Below are 19,988 nucleotides of genomic sequence, written 5' to 3'. Positions count from 1 at the left end.
ACGAGAATGCTCTTTACTTCAATTGTGGTAATGCATATCGTCGAATTGCGCGATTTTTCAAAATAACGCAACCTCTGCTTTGGAGAGGATTTCAGTAGCTGGATAGTTCTGATTAAGGTCCACGGAGAGCCGTTTCTCAAGGAAAAGTAGACTAGCAATCGACAGAACTTTATAAGATTTGTAATATAAAGAGGCATTTTAAGGTTGCATCCTGCTTCCATTCCATCTTCTCACCCCCTGTCATTTTCACGTTGAACGGGTGCTCATTAAGGTTATTTTCAGCCTCTCGTGCCAATGAGAGCAGCTGAGCTATTAAGTCAAGGCTGTCAATCAGTGTTTGTTCAAATTCTGTCTTTCACAATTACTGGCCATTATTTTAAGACTAGTTGCCGGGAGGCGATAGACCTTCAGTTCTGAGGGTCTGCAGATTCGGCCACCCACAGAAGATATGCTCTGCCAGCAAAATCGGGCTTGCTGCTCACCAAATTTGTCCCAATAAGGTTCACTACTCTAGAGTTAGTTTCACTACTGGTGTGCAACAGAGCAGAGCAACTGGTAGCATAGGTGTCATCCAGTGGGCCAAAATCCCGATAGACTGAAAAGTCGTTGCACCAGCCATCGAAAAACAAATAGCCTCCTACGGTGTGTGGGACGACCCTTTCTAACTACTTCAGATACCCTTAAATCTCTACAAGGCGTTTATGCATTTGATAACATACACATGTATGCCAAGGGTAGCAGTAAGGACACGGTCAGATGAGGCAATGGGTCACCGTCACCTAACCACCATTCCAGTTCATTACACAAATGCAATCGCCTTTTCTTCATGCTGCTGACCATCCTTAAAGCAATAGTAATGCATTTTAGCTCCTTTATACCACATCCAAAAGCATTGAGGCGTGAGTTAATGAAGCTTGGAAAATACGAATTACGCAAGAATGACTCTACTTATGGAGGAGCTATTTAACACCTTTGGTACCAGAGGCGCGCTTCTGTGACTCCCGATTTTCTAGCCTCAGTCCAGCCCTACAGTTGTATGATCTTATGCATTCACAGTCTAAGATCATCGGTAGCAAGCAGATGGATTGAGCCTAAGGAAAAATGATGTGCGTTATTCTGAATTTGAGAATACTTACGTGTCGTGTTAGGTTAGAAAAATGAGGAATCCTAGGTATGGTGGCCACCTTTCTTCCAAAACACTGGTGGTGGACGTGTTGAACTTCGAAAAGATCCGACGTTGCGTCGATTTATTAGGCTACTCATCATAATGGCGGATTCTTAATTTTGAATATTGAGCACATGCCTGAATGCCTCCTCGCACCAAGGCGATAGGCAGCTCACCATGTTCTCATTCATCCACCTAATCTAGTCTCGTGGCAGTGGGAATTGTATTATGTTTTCTCACCGAAAAGCATTTTTTTCCCTCATGCAGCACACCTTAATTTCTCGTAGTCGTTACACTTACTATTTTTTCTCACAGAATCATCCACGATTTATCGCCTGAAAAGGGCGGATTTAAGCCATAACCCTGGTAAATCACTCAACCAGTGATGACATTTTTTGTCACTTCATGGATAAGTTGAAATTCGAGGCAAATTTATCTCCTTTTTTTACCTTTGGATATTCGCCATCTAGGTCTCAGAGGAAACTCGACTACCTCAAACCACAGGCCTTGTTGTTCAGGCATAGCCTGCCGCTGTCATTTTAACCGCTGCTCATATTCTAAAACTTTTATTATTCTCCGACGAAAACGCCATTTTGCACTCATTTTATTGTTTGTATATGATGGCAATCCATGTGGAACGTGTATAATGCAACAGGCTATCACAAACTGATAAGAAACACATGTCACATAAATGTGACGCTAGTAGCACACGTGATAAAAGCGACCCTCCTCAGAAGTGCCATGAAGTGGCACTAAAAGTTAAAATTCAATCTCACCATTATCATTATTAATATTATTTAATCCTCAAATTATTTATCATCTGCGCAGTAGTTCGATGTTACCAGCTCGTCTACCTGCTTTATGCCTCATTGTTCTGCACTCCAGCAATAGCAACCATCTCATTCACTTGTAAAATTTTGAGTTCATTGAAAAAAACAAAGAGGAAATTGACAATCTTATTTTAGGCCAATAAAGTGGCGTACGAATTGAATAAACGAAACAATATAATCAACTTGCATTCGGTACAGTGCCAGGACTTGGATCCGACGCTATTCCGCTGTGATGCATTTCACACTATGGAAATTTTCTACTTAAGTTTGTTGTGTCAAAACCACCGCTCTTCGTTACCACTTTAAAGCTGGATGATATTCATTTCTATCGAGGGGATCGTAAATTTTAGTGAACAAGATCGAGCCTTCAATGAGGATAGAAAAGATGGTCTTAAAACACTGGAACACTCGGGTAACACCTGGACGCAACCCAGTAAAGCGCCTCCTTGAAAAGAAGAAAAGGTTTGGTAAGCGCGACTCCCGCTCCATTTGACGTCGCATAACTTCTGCTTGTTCTCCAAAGATCAGGTCACAGTTTAGTTCGGTACTCCCACCACATGGTTGTAGCGCCTAAGCCCGGTGTCGCAAATATGTGACAAGTGTGCTCCACTAGTTTACGGTTTGTAGATGCACCAACTTGTGTCTCTAGCAGATTGTTTGGGCTTGAGGCAATAAAACCGTCCTAAGGTTTTCGCTTTAGGGAAGATAAGTGAAGTTTTTTTGTTTTTGATCAGCAGCTTGGTTGATCACTTTAATGGTCACAGTGTTAGAATTCGAGAACTCCTAGGGGGTTGTTCACCAATGTGGAAATGAAAGCATCATGCTCTATCTTTCTATGCCCTTTTTGTTCACAAAATTTCTGTGGTAATACAATACGTATCGTGATCCATGGGTGAATCGCCCTTGCAATCAGCCTTCAACCAAAGGCTGTGTTATTGTCCTCACTGCATGGATAGATGTCAAGGTCACCTCATTAGCGGCATACAAGGCGTTAATAATATCTCTTAGGTGGTAAGCCCCTAGCTAGAAAGGCTATCCCTTCTCTAGTCTGGTCAGTAGATATAACCTCTCTAGTATTTACAATCCAAAGCCCTACTTGCCTCCCATCCGATTTCAAGGCCTTGTCAAAAATATGTTCCCTCAAAACCGACCATGTGAAGCAGTTAAATATAACAGGGAAGTTCATATGAGTCGGCACTGTATTATTTCAAGTTCAAGCATTCGAAAATAGTCACCACTGCAGTGTGGAAGCAGTGATCTCATTTGCAACTAGCATGCCCAAATTTTCAATGCCATAAAATTCTCTTAAATGTCTGCATCACATTTGAGAACGCTGCCTATATAATATGCCCTGGTGAATCAGTAGTACTTTGGAGGTGCCAAGTCAAAAATCACTCTAGAAAGGTAAAAATCTGACTATAATTGCCTTTTCTGCCTTTTTACACAGCTAAAATGGTCGCGTTTAGCGATGCCGTTCGGGCCGCCTCAATGGTTTGGAATAAAAAGGGCCCCACATGGCTTGATCGCGTGTCTGTCACAACTAAATCCCATTTCTGTCTTTAAAAGCCCCTTGGCTAGGCATTCGGGATTTCGTGTGATCAGATCATAAACAAGGAGGTGCCTCTGTGCTCTAGCTGAATGTTATTAGCTTTAGTTGTGTACGGCACTTTACGGGTCTTTCAGCTCCTACTTCGGTGGCATGGAGCTCTACAGCTAATCGAACATAACAAGCCAGGATATTTAATTTTACAGACCCATGATAAAAGGGTCCTAATTCAAACACTTCGAGTGGACGTGCATGTCCCACCTAAGTCGGCTCAGTCCCGACACCGTTGATCAAGATAGTCAGCAGCAGCAGCAGTAGCAGAGGTAAAGCGCATATAAGCCAAGTGAACGACACCCTGAGCTATGGTGAATGAAATTCCTTGTCAATAAATTTGCAAAATCAACTTTTGACCTATGTGGCATTGTGATGGCACCTCCAGTTGCTCAGCAATGAGGCAGTTAAATGGTGTAGACGTTTCAAAGGCTTTTTTCATCGTTCGTCTGTCAGTACAAATTCTGGCGATTCCGAACATGGTGATTTCCAACTCACTACCTATGAGCATTTAGTGGGATTCTGGTTAATCGGCTTATCACCCATGGTGAGACAACATGAAGGAAGCATTTTCCTTCAATAAAACTTGCACTTCCAAAAATCTAGTGGGTTCTAGGCATCGTCGGATGCTGCAGCTGAACTAAAGAATCGGGCTTGTCTATGATGAAACTGTTTTCTAGATGCTAGGTAGACAATGAAGGATAAGCATAAGCAATGTAGGATGGGAATGTGCCTGAAAGTCCCGTTTTTGACACGAACGCTCTGAGATGTAATTCGAACGCTGCTGTTAATTAAACTAATAAGTGTCGCCTAGTACCTTCCATAACAAAGAGCAACATCTGAAATCCTTGTTACTGACATCATGCCATGAGCATGAAAGATTTCATTCCTCTGAGATATACAATCAACATTAAACAGCCTCCAAACTCTTTTTGTGAGGAGAGTGTGGAGAAGCTTGCCGGGATGAATGCATCACTTCTATCCCGGTGCCCAGAGGTCAGCAAACCGGAGGACGGACACAGTGTTGGGAAAAAAAGCAGAAGAAAAAGAACATTTGTCAATCGCATCGTTTCTGTGCGCATTTTGTTAGCACAATTAAGCGGAGTACACTTTCACATGTTGTGAAACAGTTTGGCCTCTTCCTCATTCCATTCGGTCTTTCAAAGTCTCATGTGAAAATAAAGAGGCAATTAACATGTTGCTGGAATGTCCCATCCCGCTCTTCGAGATGTAGAAAATACGAATTTGTTCAAATTTTGCGCACAGCGATACTACTTAAAGGTTTCCAAGCTTTTCAGCATCTTCAAGACTTGCATTCACATTTCTCTGCGCTTACTTTTACATGTTCGTTAAACATTATGTCCGGACAGTTTTAAACCAATTTCCCCAATTTTGATGTCATCCTGCATTAAATAAACACTGCACCATACTGTTCCGTTTTTTGCTCTCTATAAGCAATTAACCAACCTCTGAAATTGCTGTAAAGAGTAAGAGTTTCAAGGGAGAGATGTTTCCTCACTCTTGGACCGAGATCTCCTTTATCAAATAATCCTTTTCAGCCGATTAGTTTTAAAACCATTCAAGCGTGTGTTTGCACAAAAGAAAAGGGCACTTGTTGCGTATTTTTTTCTTGTGGGAACAGATTACATGAATGGAATGAAATGTGCTGCTTCAAATGCGCTTTAGGCTCGTATTTCATTGGATCACTACCGATTTCAGGAGCACCTGGGGCAACCCCATTAATGTCATGCCATAAAGCTCCACACTAGAAGGTGCTAGCGACAACCGCCTAAAATTCCACAATGAAGCGCTTTTCATGTGTAATTTAAAATTTAAGCTTTAACGATTTCTTTTAAAGGGGTACTACAAAAGCGACTTCAAAGTGAGCTTTAGGAGCATTGTGAGCCTTTTTGGATGACAGTTGACATGCTTTGTTTTCACAATTTTTGGACTAAGTATTTGGCATCAAGTTATCAATTTTCTGTCAATTAATGACAAATAGGCATCACAGAGGCACTGATGAATGAAAAAGCATTTTCTTAAGAAAAGTTTGTAAAGGCGCTCAAATATTCGATTTCAGTAGCATATAGCATGGGAGTAAGACGTGGCACATAGATCTTGAACATTCATTTTGATGGATTTTTTCGTATTTCTGTAACATCTATCATGGCTGAATATGTGTTAGAAGGGAAGAGAAACAATACTGTAGTACTTGAGTCAGGTGCATTAGTGGATCTTCTCCAATTCCAGTAGTTTTTAGCCTTGTTGAGTGCTCACATTTCCACCTACAAACTCAGTAGCAATGTCATGCTGCCATTTTGCGGATAAAAACCTCGGTGTAATACAGCGCACTAATGAAAAATACAGTTTTGATACACCCCGTGACACCATTCAAGGCTCTACTAATTTGCACATCAAAATTTCTACTTCAATGCGGCTATGCTTTGTTTACGAGGGTCAAATTGGTGCCCTGAAAACCTCTCCAAATGTACCTTACAAATATTCAGACCATTTTCTTAGACTGGCTTATGAAAGAATTGCAGGGATTTCTCCATACCAAGCGCTTTATTAGACTGGTAGTTTTTACGTACAAATTTGTTCCTCATGTAATAGTGGATCACCTCTGATCTCAAATAGGGGAATCCCTTCCTCCTTAATAACAGTGTCTGCATATTGCAAGAATATTTTTAAAAATGCCTGTGCAATATCCAACCTCCCCTTAATGGTACCACATTTCGCTTTTCCTGGTTCTTGAAGTAAAACCTCAGTTTTTAAATATCCAACTTTGGTTCACTGTGGTAAAATTATTACCAAAAAACAACTCCGTAGTGTTACCTGAGTGAGGGAAGGAGTTTCGAGTACAAAAAAGGACGGTTTAAGTAGAGGGAAAATCTTCTGTATACGCTCGTCAGATTTGCTTTCAGTAGTATCTAGCATGCCAGTTACCTGAATGCTTCAGCTTGAAAGGTACAAGCCCCGGTAAAATAAACAGTGCGGCAAGATTTATCACCGACGTTGATTTTATAATTAAACATTCGTTTATGCTACCGGCACGAAGGTGACGGTGGTGGTTAATTCATGAGCCCGTTTCATGGCAGTGGGAACGACAATAATTAAACGAATTCGCGCTCGCTTCTGTGTGTGTGTGTGTTTGTGTGGGATGGTTTAATACGCGGTAGGGGAGAGGTGGTGGTTGTGCAGCCCTATCTCTGCCATAACCAGGTGGTGGCACGAATCATGTCAACTTTTATGCCCTCTATCTCGTTCTGTCTGCGATTCACTGCCTCAGCCATAAATGACTCAATATCGGCACAAAGGGGTGCGCCTACTTCACTCCCCGCTCTTCCCCACTCCCTGGTACCGCCACACCGGTCTTTAACGTCCATGGATATTTCACCTGTTAGTTGCGGAACTTTAGCGGAGAAAAAATAAACTACGCTCCTTACCAAAGACATTATTGGACGTGCGATTCTGGAAATGTCTTTAATGTGATCTCACAAAGGGGCTGCGGGACTGGCGGCTGAGACCCGTACTACCCATGAGGTGGGTGCAATTCGGGTGATTGTACTGTCCCGTATCAGTTATCATCGCATGTTAAGACATGTACTCTTAAAATCGGCAGAAAAGTGGATAAAAAGGGAAAGTTGATGCCAATGACGGCCTACTGAATGTGCTGAAGCGGAGTATCATGCAGACTCGGCGAAGTTCAGCCTAGATCTTTTTGAATTCCACAACGACTCTTATTCATTGGAGTAAATTTTTGGACGCCTAGTAAAACGTGAAAAGGGGAAATCGCAAGGCAGATTCTTAGCATAAAATACTTGAAAAAATACACAAAATTCGAGAACTCTATGATGAAATAACTACATTGAGCAACCAAAACCACCCATAAGTCATCAACTAGATCTGTGTCACATTTGGCGACAGTAAGTTGAGACGAAACCTAGTGGAGGAACCCGTATTCACGAGAGAGGCGTTGCAGTTTTAGGATCTTAAGGTGTGGGCAATTTTTTAATCACAATACTCATGTACAAGAAGGTGGTTAGATCGGTTTTCTGCAATTGGATGATTTGAAATTTTGTCCCAAAAACCGAAACGTTCACACGCAGGTGGTGACAGAGGATGACAAGGCAGTGCCTATGAAATGCCACTGAGAGACAGTGGCAGCACTGCCACTCAAAATTCTCAACTCCTTTTGAGAGCTTTGACTTCTTAGGTATTTTTTATGCAATCGACTTTTGAGGCAGATTTGGAGGAATGAAGAAATCCGTATCTAGTGAGAGCCGCTTGGACTGACGAATTGCAGAAAGTTGACAACAGGACGATTAATTCGTGGTTAGGATGGGGCCAACATGCATCTGTACGGCAGCCTCCAGCGTCGTATTTATCCAAAGTGTCGAATTGCATTGGATACTTGACTATTCAGCTGTGAACTTTCCTGATGCCAAATCTACTCATACTTTTGTTCGGAGCACATTTCTTTCTTCTGCCCTTTCCAGATTCTTCTACGGAACATAGAGGAAAATGCCTGATGTGTATTTTGAAACGAACTTTTGTTTGACTGCGTTTTGGGTTTAAAAGACAGTTCCACTTTGAAACTAGGAAAATTTAAGGCCTCCAGAAGGATGCAGAAGTGTTTAGTAGTCTGGACTTCCGTTACAACTCATCTTAACGGCAGCAAAGTAGATCAACAACACTCAGTAGCTCATTGCATCCGCTGTGCATTCAAAGCCCAATTCCATCCAGTTTTTTGAATTTGAGACGGTGGCCAATATACGGAAAGATCAGGTTATCTCAACTTCTGTCATCCACAGCCAAAAAATTATCTCCCATATAATAATTGGCCAGATTTTTCCCCTTCTCTATTAATTTTCCCTCACTTTCACTCACAGAAACCAATGATGGAGTGTGGGAAAGAAAGAATGTTTGACAGGTGAGAGTGATGCCAGTGAGTCGACGACGACGTCATCAAAACATCACTTTTTGTTCCCCACCCTCACCCTTGGACACCCATACTAGTCACTGAGTATGTTTATGTGCATGCTTGCGTATCCAAAAGGGACAACGTGTCGTCTGTCATGCCCATATTATGCAACTGAAACTTTATGCCACCAATTAATTCATCAGATTGTCAAAGTGGAGATGATTTAGCAGCAGTGGATGGGGGGATTTGAAAGACGGCACCTCAATCTGCAACATGGGTGGGTTGTTCAGTGTCCTTTAGAAAGATTCACAAATAGTTCCGTTGAACCAACTCGTTGTGACTGAGAAGTCAATTTTAAGCCTCACAGAAAAAGAAGTAGATATGTAGGTAGCGTAGATGCTATCCATGCAGTCAAGAGAACGATGGACATCTGATTCAAGAAAAAGTACAGCAACACCACGATTGCTTGACTTGTGATTGTGCTTACGGTGATGCTTGTACGCCCCACCTTCTATCATTCACCGCGCTTGCCATTTCAGTAGGCCATTGTAATTACTTTGACACACTAGCGCTGGAGTCTGCCCCGAGGGCGTGATAGGGCACATGAGTATAAAAAGCTCGGAAGGTTATGGGCGTGGACGGATATCTGTGTCACCTATATGGTGATGGAATACCTCGAGTGGTTGGGTGTACTTCTCCACATAGCTTCGTCCCACTTTTAAGCTTCCTCCTCCTTTCCTTGGCCAAACCAAGAAATCAGGATTCTTCTTCACTTTGATTCGGTTCGCCTATCCTTGACACTTTGTCGTTGTTCTCCTTTGCTTTCAGCTTCAGACCTTTGGGTTTGAAGGAACGGTCTGTGAGAGAATGCATTCAATGAATGGTTGAAAGTGGAAAAGATTTGTGGGATCGCAGGCACTCTCTTTAGACAGGGAGCCCAATCTGCACCTGCCCTATGCCCTAATAGATGTGGCAAAGTTAAACACACGCAGAAAACTCCTTCTACCGATGCAAATTCGGAAATGACTGAATTACAAAAGTCGTTTTTAACACTGGCCACGGTGGTCACATGTGCAAGTGTGACACCCTGATTTTTTTCACCCGACCCCGCGTGTCACACACTTAATTGAAAGATATTGAAGTAGAACGCAAAGACGGCAAAGTAACAGCCAAAGGTGCATTACTTGAATGGTGCACATTAAGGCTGTGGAAGTCAAAATCTACTCTGTAAGTTCAGAAGAGAATATGCTAAGAAAAACCTGACAAGTTGTCCAATTCTAGTTCAAAAAAAAAAAACAAATACTCCTTTCGGTGCAATTGTAAGTGTACTGCTTTACGGCAGGAATGTTCCACTGTCTCGAAGCGAGCGTGCGATTAAGTGTTGCCCCTCTCCTTCCAGACCAATGCATGTATCAGTTTTGGGCACATCTTAAACACACTGCTGACTAGGGCGGAATGACTTCTGCCTTCATTCCAGAAATAAAAGGGAATTATTTTGAGTTAAAATAACTCAACTGCCTAGCTAATTTAGGCAGTCTGTGTGGCTTAATGTGTGGTAGGGAAGTCAGCCTGACTATATGGTGGCAGAAGCCTCTGTTAAAATTTGAAAAATTGTGGGGATGATTAAGCAAGGCAGAATTTGTATATTCTCAGTGATTGAATATTGTTTATTTACCCTTGGTGACAAGTGACTTTCTGTTATTTGCCTATGCGCATTTCTCCTAAAATGCTAACTTTCAAGCCACCACCCAGCTCGGGTTGGTTGTCACAAATAACCACCTACTTTGTGTGAATATCGCGGTTGCGAAGCAGGCAGCAGTTCCAAATATCAAGAAAAGCACACATGGGATCGTTTTATCAGTTGCTCCATGGAAACCACGTGAAAAACTAGAATAGATAAATGGATGGATCCAGATAGTGTTACTTCCATAACCGAAGTCATTGTCGATAATAATGTTAAAAGTGAAGGGGAAGGGCCGGCTCTAAGTAGTCAAATTCGGGTTGCTTTGAGGTAGTTAAAATTTAAAAATCAAATAGCTAAGCTTGTGGAACTGTAATTCGTATTCTAAGACCTAGAAGCAGCAAGTCCGGCAATTACTTATCGTCAATTTCATCACTTTTGATTGTTATCGGGACCAGAAACGGTGTTGTTCACTAATTTCTCCCCACTCGGAACCACGAAAAAAGCTTGTCTTGGTCGAATCCTTCTACAATACCTTGTGTGAAATGGACTAGTTTATTTTTCATAATAACTTTTGGATTAAGACAAATATTCGAATATTCGCCACTAGGATCTGTCTCAGATAGTGGTCAACCGCCAGATCCCGAGGGTATTATTTCTCTATTGTGACACTTCGACTAATTTTGGTTTTCCTTCCAAGCAAATATGTCACTCTAGGCCACTCTTGGTCCTCCTCGATCATAAGACCTTTATCCCTCTGTTATACTCCAAACTCGATCACTATCAGGGTCTCAGAGGATAATCGAACACCACAGTCCACGCGTTTTATTGTTCCGTTGTGCCGTTAAATACCATTTATTTCTCGACCACTTTAGCTGCCTCTCAAAAGCCCAAAACTGTAATTATTCTCTGACTGAAGATCACTTAACTCCCATTTTGTTGTCTTAAATCCCCCATCCTAATCTGTTCTCAGGGTGATTTGATGCAATTAGCTACTGCAAATTTATAAAGACCATATGTCACACATGTGTGACGATGACAAGTAGCGAGTTATCGTGTTATGGTTACATTTTGGTGAATGTTATACATTGGACCTGCTGTGCCGTTGTATTGGATGCCAGCAATTATTTAACAGTTTATATTACAGGCGGTATGAAGCAGAAGTTACTCCTACTCGCCAAAGAATTGCCGGAGTAGATCTGACCTCACAATCGAGCGGACGCATATATTTCCTTAAGGAAAAAGTGGTATCAGGAGTTATTGGGGCTATACAACTGCACTAGGGTTGACTCCAGTCAATTCCTAGGTCGGTTTGTAGCTGCTGCACTTTAAAAGAGCACTAGGAAGGCGAGCACAGAAAGTAGGAATGCTTGTAGGTTTGTGTGCTAAACGCTGCCTTCATCCAGTCCGCAAGGCCTTCAATCAGTCCTGGCGAGAGGAAGCGAATAACTGAGCAGTTGTGGGAAGGAGTGCGTGCGTGTACCTATGTGAGCGAACCAACGAAGGAATGAAAGGAAGCAGGCAAGGGAGAGAATGAAGGAGAACAGGTCAAAAAGTACGCCCGGCAGAGCTCAGCTAAAAATGCTTGCGTGCAAGCTTGAGTTCCCGCTTTTTCACCTTTTATCCTGCTACAGCTCTTTGTGTCGTTGCTTCGCACTGTTTGCCCACTTCTTTTACCCTTTCTCTGTCCTTCTTTCTCCCCCTCCGCTCTCTTTCAGCCTGAAAGGCGCGGAAGACACTCCACTCCTCTGCGTGCAGTTTATCCCACCTCCTCCTCACTCTTGCTTATTTTTGCTCACCGATGCCGCCGCCTTTACCGCTTCTACTTCAACTGCGCTATTCAAGCATCTCGTTGAGCAGAGACGAAAAAGTCACTCTTTCACCCACTACTTCTATCACACTGCACGTACCGCCTGCTTTCTTCTCTCTTTTTCTCGCTCAAGCGCTTGCTCGATTCCTCTGCGATGTTTTGCCTATAGCAGCAGGCGGTGTAGTGGTGATGATGCTACAAATCTTCCTTTTTCTCCTCTCTTAAAGGTAATGGTGCCGAATTTTAACAATTTCCCTCCCCTCCTATTTGGCTTCTCCTGAGGGCAAACGTGGGAGCATCCTGTGCAATGCCACACAAAAACTTCCACGGCAGTCGTTAGTCAGAAGATCGAGAAGAAGGAAGGGAAATAAAATGGTATGAGGTGCACTAGACTTCCAAAAGGCGATTTTTATCACAGAATCTCCAAGCTTCAGCATGCCAACCACTCTCAATCTTCCACTGAGATCTTTTGTCTTAGCCTAAATGTTGATTCAACATCTGAGGTACCTCTGTTGACGTTGCAAAGTATGCCAGTCCGGGAGAAATGTTTTTGGTGGCATACGGCTTAAAAAGGAAGGCTAATAACGTAGGTGGCAGAAGGGGACCTTAAGTGGTCAAGTAAGCCACTAGAATAAAATGTCCTTTTTAATTTGAGAAGTAGTGATACAAATTGAGTGGTTCTCTTTAATGAGCACATTGCGTATGTCAATGGATTTTTTTCGTGAAAGAACTTATCCAAAAGAAATGCATGTACATTTTTAGGGAAATGAAACCTCTTCATTTGCATCTGGTCTCGTAAAATTGGTGACCATAAAGCAAGACTCAACATTTTGGCAATTGCAATTTGAGCCAGCCCTCCTGTTGCTCGTCTTCACGTTGTTAGTCGTGGACACCACCTCTGTCTTCTATGGCATTTTGGCACAACACTCAGTCAGGGAACTCGGCTTTACAAATTCCTTCATTGCTGTAGCGCTCAAGGTATCCTCAGAAGTCTGGCAGGACAGCTTCACTTTGGTGACACAGGCGAGCTGAGAAGCTCCTGTTGCTTAGCAAAGGTTTTATGCTTATTATTCGACGACTATGACCTTAAACCTTGACCAGCGTCCTCTTGCGCTGTTGTGCCAAAATGGTGTGTGCGATGATAGAAAAAGATCACAGAATTATCGACCACTTGTGGCAGATCTCTTTGAACAGATCGGTGCCTATTCAAGACTTATTTTTATCCATGGGTTGTTACATAATATAGAAGTGCTGATAGGAATCGCCACATCTGGAATAGAGGCCACTATGTTGATTGCTTTACAATTGGGATGATTCAGTTCATTGGGTGCCTTCGAATTATCAACCGACTGTCTCAAAATCTGTGTGACAAAAGAACCCCTGACTAAGTTTCAGCCCACCAAATGTGTGCTTGTGGCTTTGTACATGTGGCTCGATTACCTGCTTAAATAAAGTTGCGATGGTGATTCACTCGCACCCACACACACCCACCTACCCACTCAGCCAGTGTCCCACCCTACCCGCCCATCCCCCTACAAGAGCCCAATTAAGATTCCAAAATTGGCATTGTCTGCAGTTTAATCGGCGTTGTAAGGAGAAGTAGCCTACGTACAATAGCAGTAAACTCGCAGACCTCGTAAGTTTAATGGGTCATCACTCTGCGAAGAACAGCCTTCATTTTGAAGCGAGAGACCGAATTTTTGCTCTCAATCCAAATTAAGTGAATTTTAGGAGTTTCGGTTAACACGGCTCTCGTCTGTGATTATCTCGATTATCTGGACTATCTGTTTTATTTGACTTTGCAGCATTCTTAATCTTCACGAAATTCCATGCTGCTAAGATGGTAGCCTGGTATCCTTCCATATCTACAGCCTCTCGATCCCCCTGCACTGTGTTAATGAACTGCACCGTATATCAGGGTGCTTTATTACGTCGTCAGGACCTATTTGGGGGGCTGCACTGTGGCAGCGGTAGGCGAACCAAAATTCGGATACCAGGTGCCACATCTAACTGTCCAAGAGGAGAGCATATGTTGTGGAGAATGTTAACTTTTGGCAGTTAATCCAATCTAATGTTCTGCAGGGAGGCTGCTAACAATTGATGCCACGCCAAACATTGACAATGTGAAAGCGTCCATCACGGAACTGCCACAGCGTTTAAAGCTACGTGGATTGCATAGATGAATGGCTATTAGAGCGACAAATGTACAATGTTGAAATAAGAATAAAGCATGCGTTGTAGAGCATTGTCCTCCTCGAGCCAGTGAATCCCTGTGATGCAATTCATAAGCAAACTCTGCCAAAATCGACCAGATTCACCACTGACCTTGAGCTCGAATATCTTGTCCTCTCAATGGAAAATCACTTCGTGATCCTTGCCCCCTCCCTTTGAGCGGTTTTTAAAGCACTTCCAATGGGGATCCAAGGAGACGCAGCTCAAAAGAGGAAGGATACTACGCGTTACAGCCATGTTTGCTTTAATTGTGCATTCAAACACTTCAGTTTCCCAGTCTCCGTGGCACATTCATACAAGCCTATACCGTTGCTAATAATAAATTATTCATCTACGCTAATGTGTCTTATTATGTCTTCCGGGTTGACTTAAGGCGTTATATTGACTGTCACAAGCTTTCAACTGCGATTATCTCATCCGTGAAGATTTCGGCAATCCGGATGATCCGTATTGGGGTATTTTTCTCTGATGCGTTTGGATGACCGAGCAACTGGTGCTTCTTATTCACCTTCTGCGTGATTAGAGGAGCGGGTATGACATTTAGGCGCGCCAAAGCTCTTCATTCCACACATAAAAATAAACATTTAGATTCCGACAATTATCACGTATAAAAAGAGAGAGGGAGTGTGTAAGAATTTCCAGCATGAAAGAGGCACAGAAGGGACAAAAAATGTGTACGCCTAGGCTTAGTGCAGACGCGAGCATGAATGGAGGGAGGCACCAAACAGGTCATATTTTTTGGCCCATCGAAGAAGTAAAAAGTGGCAAATCACCCCCCTAATTGTCTAGAATGATTAATCACGTTACGCGGACAAAAAGCACGGCGAGGGAGAGAGAGGGCAGGGAGGGGAGGCAAGTCTGCTTGTGCAATTGAATTCTTCAGTTGCTTACGCTTTGTCTTTCGCCCACTGACCATTTCATAAGACTAATTAAGGCCCTCCGGATGTAATTCGGCGATAGTTTCGAGCTCATCACAGCCACACCATAAGATGGCGATGTGAATAACATTTCAGTTTTGTCCCTAAGCTCTGATGAAGACCTTTCCTAAAAGGTGAAATTTAAACAAGTTTAGGCTTTAAATTCTCATTCGCTTAAAAAAATTTCTCCATTAGTGACACAATTGTGTTTGTATATTGTAGCTGTAGTGCTCTGATTGTTTAATCTTCGTTTTGGTTACTTGGGTACTTAAGGCTCCACGATTGTACCTCCACTGAGCGGTGTGTCCTCCTAGCCATGTCGGTAACCTCCCAGTCCTTCGGCACGTCGACAATACATTTTCCACACGAGTATTATATCTTCTTTCGTCTTCATAGAAGCCTCTAGTGGATATTTAGTGTTTCCTACGATTAAGTTCATTTATCACCAGTTAGAGGGAGGGAGTGAACGCCGTGCAACGAGGTAACCTCGAGTACGGCGCAAGCGATGCCTCTACGTGGCGCTTTAATAAATTGCGTTGCTTAGTACTAAGCAAGTGTATTTCCAGCTTGGTCATGCAATTTAGCCATCAATTGTGCCCTATTGAAATGCTCTGGAACGAACTTTCAGTGTTTCAGGGCCATATTTTCTACTTCAAATTGGGGTGACTTTAAATGAGTACAAGGTCGTACTCATAACTGCTACGGTCATAACAAGTTGCCGAAACTGATTCCATGAAGCATAAGATTTTATAATTTTCCACTGGAATGTACTTAAGCAAATTAAAATAAGTGTACTTTTACTGTGGTGTGCCAGTCCTTGAAACAGGCAGAAAAAAACGTTAAATTTATTTATAGCTTAATGTAAAGTCTACTTTAAGGCTTTTTTGGTTTTTAAAGTGTAACTAGGACGCAGGAATTCTTTTTTTATTCATGCAGAATAAGATGGCTTAAAGCCATGCCTAAGGTTGAAAAGGGTCCTTTTACAAGTTGCCTCCAATCCAATGGTAATGAGCTTGTGTTGTTGGGGCGTACAATCGCCAACTTTTTTAAGGAAAAACTGCTCTGAGATGACTTGGATAAATGTATTTGTAGCCTCTCAAATAGCAGAACAGTGCCTCCAACCAAGCCTTCCATTTTCGTTAAGCGTTCCCCATCAGACAAAGAGGGTAAATGTCCTCATGACGTATGGTGCTTTATCTCCTAGGCAACACCACTGAAGTAGTCACCATTTCTCTTTTTCAGTGAGAGTAGCTGCAGCAGCTAGTCGTTTACAAACATAGAAGCAGTAGAGAGCAAAGTCGGAACTGCTGGTAGATCAAAACACACCGTACATATGGTAACGCTTAGTAATGAAGGCCATTCGAAACCGGATCTGTTTTCTGGTATCCGCTTGCAGTCTTATTTCAGCCTCTGTAAATGGATTTTTGGTGTAACAGTATGGTCAGTTGACGCACGGTCCACATGTAGAAGTGCCCCGATAAATCCACAAAAAAAAAACACTTGTGACCCCATTCCCTGTTGCTCAGGGAGTCCAGCGTCCTCCTGTTTCCCCTATCCTACTTACAGCAAGCTCAGTCCCACATGCAATCACGTTTGCATCTCAACAGTCCCTCATCCTTGGTAAGGATGAAAGCAATTGACCGATAACTAATTCATGACCACTCGATGTGATTGAAGGCAAAAAACCTCTGTCTCGCTAAATTACACACTCACACTAATAACCCAGTAGATTTTTAAGTCTTCTCTCTCACAAAATTCGTGATGGGAGAATTCAAGAAAGGTTTTTATATTTTGGCAGGGTAAATGTTCAAAATAATAATAGTTGTGTGCAAGGAAGACATGAGTAGACAACTGTGCTCACCTCTGAATGGTTCAGGTTCTTAAATCAAATCGTAATCACGCCTCTTATCAACTTTTCATCGAGTATAATCCCAGCTGCTGCAAACTTGATTTTGTGTGTTTAAACACCCAAATTGACTTTTTGTGGTCTAAATGTACTTAATATTGCTCAAGTTCGAATCTCCAGAGTGGATGCAGTTGTCACACCAACTGGGTTTCCTGAGACGGGTGAATGTGGCATCGAATTTAGTCTAACACTAACTCAAACCACCCAGCTCAATATCGGTGTGTACCACAATGCGAAACTGAAGCATTCTTGACACAAGTGCATTTTGAAATTGACCTTCAAGGTCACTCAAACGCCGTTTCATCGATATACCCACAAGGACTCTCTTGATTGGTTAAGAGGACCCGATTAATTGTCTCTCATGTGTCTATCATTTTGGGGACAAGGTGTGGGACATTCGATGCACTGCTGTCACCTACTTTTCTATCGCCTGTCCAACTTTTTTTCTTAAATTATGTGTCTTTTGGCAGTACATGACTCAACCAACCTCACCACCAAACACCCAACTGACTCACTCAGCTGGTTCTCTCATTTTTTCCGCACTTATTTCACCTATCCGTGCATGCTCTTAACCGCACTGGAAGTTGATTGGGTTTTTTTTCGTTGGTTGGCTGGTTAGACTCCATTTAAAGGAGTTTTTGTGGTGGATGCATGATTAATACTTGGTGGGTTTTTAATCCTCTGCACCTACTCTTGTGTTGGAGGTGAAAATAGGCTTTCCCAAGCCAACCTTAGGCTATCTTTCAAGTTAGTTTTGGGAACGTAATAAGGTGTGTACGAGGTTGGATATAGTTGTTATAAATATGCGGAATATTGCCATTAATGACATAACCAGGACACCATGCCATCAATGTGGGAATGTGCAAAATTGAAGGAGATGTCGTTCCCTCCTATGCTGCCCATAGCCACTCGTCTGCTGCGGTCATCATAACGTGGTTGATGGGATCCGAAACAAATGTTATCTGACGGTTTCACATCACATAGAGTATCATTTTGAAGTCAGACATGGGTTCTTATTTCGTAAAATCCAGTGAATTTATTAAATTAACAATGAGAAGTTCGGCCCCTTATTTTATCCTCGAGACTAGTCGATGATCCACACCGAGCACATTTAATATGACGATTGCCACTTGTTAAAACAAACAATATCGAGGTAGTATCATGCACTCGCATTCGGTATTCATTCCACCTTTCCACCTCTTTGCCCAGTCAATGCTGCCCAATTACCTGTCTGGGCCGTTCTCAGTTTCTTGGAATGTAAGGTGGCGCTGATTCTTTATACGGTCTTTCAGCTAATTTTGACCAGCATTTCCTTCACTGGCATTTCCGACTCCTCGAGATTTACTCTTGTTTCACTCGAGGTTAAGGCAGTGCCAAAATTTGCCGCTATTTCAACGGCATCATCAGTCATGAGCCTTTCTAGGTTCAGCCATCTACAACAGCAGCTGCCCTTCTTCTCTTTCCTTTTTGACCTGGTCCGCAAACCACAAATTAGTAAATACCCTTTTTGAGTAGATTTGTAAGCCGAGTTAACTGGCTGAGGTTCAGTTACCCACTACAACATGTGGGAGGTGTATCCAGCTCTTGAGATGGGGGATAGCTTATCAACGTTAGCGAAAGTAAAGGAATACCACGCAGTAGGAATCCAAAATTAGGTTTATTATACACCCTATATAGTGCCGATTTTGAGAACAACAACAACCACATGAAAATATCCACAGCCCTCTTGAAGAAGGTAATGAATTACCGTAATAGAAGATGCTCTCCTTGATTTAGCATGAAACGTGTTTGGTGGAGGAAAATCTTTTAGAAGCACTGATTAGAGAGCATGAGCAGAACAGGATTAGAATTAGAGGGGATTGAAATCGGAATGAAGCTGCACAACGATGCCAGTCACTTTTGTTTCAACGTTGGACCATACGATGCTGCCTCCTCCGCCTTTTTGAGTGTGCGTGTGCGTGCCTTTTCAATTCGGAGGTATCTCTTCTTCATCCTCTTTTCCTCCTCTTCTTCTTTGTCGGTCCCTTCCTTGAAGTTTTTGTTACTCCAACTTTTTAACAACAACTGCAACAACAACAGCAGATACCGAAATAAAACACCCCTTTCTTCTTCTTCTTCTTCTTCTTCTTCTTCTTCTTCCCCTTCTTTTTATTGCATGTTTAGTTTCCCTTACTTTCGTGATGATTGTATTTCCCTTAGCACTCCTACAACTGCAACAGAGAAGGGGAGAGGAAAACAGGTGAAAAAATTACTCCTCCGATGTTTGAAGAATGTGCGAAATTTCCAGTATCGTTGATCAGTTTTTGGCTGCTTTTCCCAAAAGCTCTTAAAGTACGCTCTGGTTGCCTGCTTGTCACCCCCACTTCCCCTCCCCCGAACCCGGTTTATTGCACTTTCTGTAAATCCAAATGCGGGCTTCAATTTAGGGAAGAATTTTCAGAAATTCTCCAGCCCTCTATCTGGAATGTGTACACGTGCGTATGTGTGTATATAATTTTTGCTTTGAACAGAAAAGTGAAGCATGCAGGTGTAGAAAAAGAGTAGAAAAGCAAGCGAAGGTTGAGGAGGAGGAGGAGGAAAGGGAAAAAGAAGGGCGGAAAAAAGGACAAGACTGATTTGCATCCCCAGTTTTCTTCTTCGTCTCCACTTTTTTTGATTATATTTCCTCCTCCCAATCCCCTCTCTCGCCCGTCTTTGTGCTAAATTGCTTGAGAGGGTACAGAAAATGGGCACTAGAAGTTTCTGGTGTTTTTCAATTTGCAACACGCCTTTTGCATTCCGGTGCAAGTAGATAACTCCATTTGGCGATGCTCAGGAAGTAACTAGTCAAATGACATCGATGGGCATAGTTAGGATCTGTAACCGGAAATAGGTAGTACGTTTGAGTATTCCGTTAAACAGTAAAAAAAAAACATGTGATTTCAGA

At 42.4% G+C, this 19,988-nt stretch overlaps 1 protein-coding gene across 1 annotated transcript; it reads right to left on the bottom strand. All coding sequences in view use genetic code 11, as the record gives it.

The window, feature by feature from the left end:
• Positions 1-12,572: 12,572 nt before the first annotated feature.
• On the bottom strand, positions 12,573-12,836 carry EGR_02648 (hypothetical protein; the record flags this gene model as incomplete). Its single annotated transcript, XM_024491897.1, has 1 exon — positions 12,573-12,836. The coding sequence occupies one exon, from the start codon at positions 12,834-12,836 to the stop codon at positions 12,573-12,575; it is 264 nt and encodes an 87-aa protein (XP_024353712.1).
• Positions 12,837-19,988: the final 7,152 nt, after the last annotated feature.

Source organism: Echinococcus granulosus (genome assembly GCF_000524195.1).
Source record: "Echinococcus granulosus chromosome Unknown EG_S00012, whole genome shotgun sequence".
Classification (NCBI taxonomy): domain Eukaryota; kingdom Metazoa; phylum Platyhelminthes; class Cestoda; order Cyclophyllidea; family Taeniidae; genus Echinococcus; species Echinococcus granulosus.
Note: the sequence above shows the minus strand (reverse complement) of the source record. Positions and strands in the feature narration are given on the sequence as shown.